Genomic DNA, 3,857 nt, shown 5'->3' with positions numbered 1-3,857 from the left:
AAGTATACGACTATTACTCGCCTATTTATAGGTTTTGAATTTTCCTAGGGGTATATATTCTTTTTGTCTTCCTTTTTATTTTTGTGTTGTGGGGGTGGGGGAAGTCTTGATTCCTATACTTCGTATGATTTTTTTTTTCAATGAGTATGATTTTTGCCCATTGGGATGACGGCTAATGATTTTATTTTTTTATTGTACATTTACGATGTTGGGAGAGGGCAGTGACTCCTATTTGCCATACTCATTGATTTTAGATTATATCACGTGCGATTGGTTTCGCACGTGTTATCATCTTTTTTGATTAACAATAATAATGTTAGTAGTAATAGTAGTTATTGATAGTAGGGTTAGTAGAACAATGAAGGGTAGTAATATATTTTGTGTTGTTATTGTGTTTGTGTTTAATTTATGTATTTAGGTTCGGGTGGGGGGCCATTTATGATGAGGGACACTCTAGGCCACCAGTTGTGATCGTGTCCGTCTTCTGTGTCTATGTTTTCGCTGTTTTGTACTAATTCTGGGTTTGTGATTGTAAGTCTGTTCCATGTTCTGTAAGTTAGTCTGTGAAGTCTTGTGTTAAGTGGTTCGAGTTTATGTTGTATGTGTAGTTCTTCTACTGTGTTAAGGTATGGGGGTATGGAGTGTTTGGCGAATCGTAGTGTTTTGTTTTGTATTGACTGTAGTTTTTAGAGTTGATTTGGTTTTAATGTGATAGTTGTTATTGGTATGTATTCAAGTTGAGGGGTTCCATGTCGTTTCGCCCCATTGGCTTTTCGCCCCCAGTCAGTTCGCCCCATCTTTGGTCGTTTCGCCCTGAGAGGTTTGGTTGTTTCGCCCCAAGCTGTGGTCGTTTCGCCCCTACCTACCTAGTCTCGGTTTCGCGAGGTGTGAATTCTTTGCAACGCTGTGCTATGAGGCGCTAGTTAAGTAAAAATTCAAACGTCAGTGATTGCTTGCCGTTGCCTTGAGGTATTAACATTCTTAAAATTTAAATGTTTTTCATCTTCAGTCGTCTTTACATCATTATGACTGCTCCCTTGAGTATTCCTTCTGTATTTGGTGCGCTTGATCGACCGTCGACGATACCATAGCCCTGCCTAGCGGAGAGGTTTGGAACCAAACTAACTTTTCAATTCGGGATATGAGAATTGGAAAAGGATTTGGTTTTTCTATATTCTGATATTTCCCTTTTCTGATATTTTTCCATAAGCACCCGTCCTCAATGATAATATCATTGAGAAAGGGTGTTAGTTGGGGGCGGGGGTGATGTTTTTCAACTCAAGATATCATATTTTATTCATATTTCAACAACTCATAATCCTACTTCAACAATGCGTCAAGTTCATGTGTGGATGCAATGACCTGCACCACACCCGTTTTCCGCTCAAATGAGGGCCGATTGATGTCATTGCATTAGCCTCTGTGAATCCTTGAACACACAAAATCAAAATTAGATTTTGTACACAAATAATTTATTTGAACAGGAATCAAGAAATAAAATAAACAATACACAAGTCAAAACCGATGACCATGACAGATCATACATATAATTTCACAGGTAATGGTTTATCCCGAAATGAAAAAAATCCAAAATAATAATAAATTCATGATAAATTAAATTCCGTTTGGCATAGATGCACTGATCCAAATATGGGAGATCATGAATACAAGGGAACCTGCCAAATTGAACACCATATATTTGAACAATCAGGAGGGATTAATACATCCCCGCCAAAGCACATTAGTTCCTCATGAAACGACAGGTCCATTCAGATATGAGCACGCTTTCATTAGTTGTTTTGCTGTTTTCGTTCCTTTATCGTAAGCATCCCATAATAAGAATATCTTCTGCTGAAGTTTCACGTACTTCTTTCGCCCATCCCGAGACAGCTTTCCATCGGAAACAAGTCGAACGTTAATTTCCGTTATGCGGCATTCTTCATACAGTAGACCAATCAGTTGGTAAAAAGGCAAAGAGCATCGACCTCCAGCCCGACGATTGAGTGCATGATGCCAACCCTCGATGTCGTTGTTTGTGCGGATTGGGCGCATGCAAATGCTCCAGGCAGAAGGCGGCCAGACGGTACTTTGTATCCACGTGTTTTCGATATAATCTACGAATTTCTCCAGCTCACTTGAGTTCGCCTTTGACTTCAGTTCATTGAATTCTAATTGAATTTTGTCCGCTGGAAGAAACGGCAGTGCCATCAGCTTACGGACGTAGGCGGAAATGTTCTTTTCTTTTGAATATGAAACTTGAAGGCCAAGTTCTTGAATTTTCCGCCAAAGTGCTTGCGTCCAATGGAAAAGGCATCCAATGATTTTCACTTCTTTAAAAACTTTGGGAAACGCTTTCCACATGGCCATTTCATAATCAATAACTAGTTGCTGCAGCCGGGTTGTTGCGCCATCTGTTTCAAGAACCTCCTTCAGTTTTTTCAGCAATCAGATTTTTTCTTCCCAGACATTAGGACAAACACCATTGGGACTTGTTTGATGTTGTCTTCGCTCTTAACAAATGCATTTATAGAAAATAACTGCTTGAAGGGTTCCCGGACGAGTTTAGATGTAGAATCTGCATACCAAGTCTTTGCCTTGCGAAGTAATTTCAGTTGCTGTTCTGATGCAAAAACGAGATGGCGCCTATCTTTTACTTTAACGTCTTCGACAAGAAAATCATCGGGTTTGTGTTCATAGTTTAGTTCGAAGTTCAAGTCTTTAGGATCTTTTGGCCGGTTCTTCTGTCTCAAACGGTTCGTTGCTCTCACAAGATTGCTTGTAGTGGGGAGGGAAGGGCAAGGAGCGGCGCCGACGTTTTCCAGTAGAACTTCAGTGATGATAGCTGATGCAGGTTTGTACATGTCCGTTGCTGCCTTGGCCTTGACGCTTGCAGAGATCTTTGTGGCTATATCAGTTCCCGGTTGTGCGGCGTGGTTGTGGACGTTTTTTCCCACGATAAACTCGTTTCCTTTCTGCACTACCGTTGCGCGACACTGGTTTCCTTTTGGGCGGACCGTACATTGCCAATCAGTTGTTCCAGTAGTTCTCCGTCTCTTCACGTTATACGAATAACCACGATTATCGACCAACTTTCTGCATCTGCGTTTCGTGCCATCTTCTATTATCTCGAATGTTAATCGGAATTCCTCAGCAACAGCCGAAACTGTAGAAGCGTCTTTAATTGAAGATTCACCAAATTCCGTTGGGGAAGGGACAGCATTGTCGTGACTGTTATCTTCTTCCATCAATGATGTGTCGATCACAGACATACACGGCACATCTCGTAACGAAGGCAAAATGTCGACAACTGGACTTGATGTTAGTGGGCACTGGCTGGATTGGCGCTTGAGCTGAGAAAGCTTGTGCAGGTAATCAGTGGTGGGTGTTTTTTCTTGGTCGCGGGCTTGTCGTTTGCTAGGTATACCTGAAAAGATCAATAAACATTGACAAGACGTACCGATGTTATCAGGGCTGTGATCTGTTTGAATATCATGTTTTCGTTTGTTCGATGTATCTAGAAGCGGTACAAAGTGATTAGGTGTCCAGATGCCACGGTCTGTACCGATGCTGCCGAAAAGCGACCACATAACGTGTATGCAGTTCTTTTGACTCGTGGGGTGCCGTATTCCACGTGGATTGAAAGTCGTGTTCAATCGTCCGACAGCAGGATCTTGCAGGCCATTCATTGGAGGATAGATCGATGTTATGTGTGATGACGTCACAGTAGCAAGGGCATGAATGGTCCAAGCAGACGACTCGTTTGATCGGATGCAATCTTGAATGGCGGTGTCGTAGTCCGGGCTGAGGGCTTCTAAAATAGGATCATCATTTTGTTTTTTGTAAAATGTTGCCTGGGA

The 3,857-nt window shown here is 41.7% G+C and overlaps 1 protein-coding gene across 1 annotated transcript; it reads right to left on the bottom strand.

Annotated features, from left to right (window-relative positions):
• Positions 1 to 1,749: 1,749 nt before the first annotated feature.
• On the bottom strand, positions 1,750 to 2,367 carry LOC143023618 (uncharacterized). The gene has a single exon (XM_076182206.1). The coding sequence runs from the start codon at positions 2,365 to 2,367 to the stop codon at positions 1,750 to 1,752; it is 618 nt and encodes a 205-aa protein (XP_076038321.1).
• Positions 2,368 to 3,857: the final 1,490 nt, after the last annotated feature.

Source organism: Oratosquilla oratoria, unplaced genomic scaffold, assembly GCF_046742065.1.
Source record: "Oratosquilla oratoria isolate Oo_2021 unplaced genomic scaffold, ASM4674206v1 SCAFFOLD52, whole genome shotgun sequence".
NCBI classification, from domain to species: domain Eukaryota; kingdom Metazoa; phylum Arthropoda; class Malacostraca; order Stomatopoda; family Squillidae; genus Oratosquilla; species Oratosquilla oratoria.
Note: the sequence above shows the minus strand (reverse complement) of the source record. Positions and strands in the feature narration are given on the sequence as shown.

Coding starts and splice junctions, on each gene's coding strand:
- LOC143023618 (XM_076182206.1), bottom strand. CDS start 2,367: ATGGCCATGTGGAAAGCGTTTCCCAAAGTTTTTAAAGAAGTGAAAATC.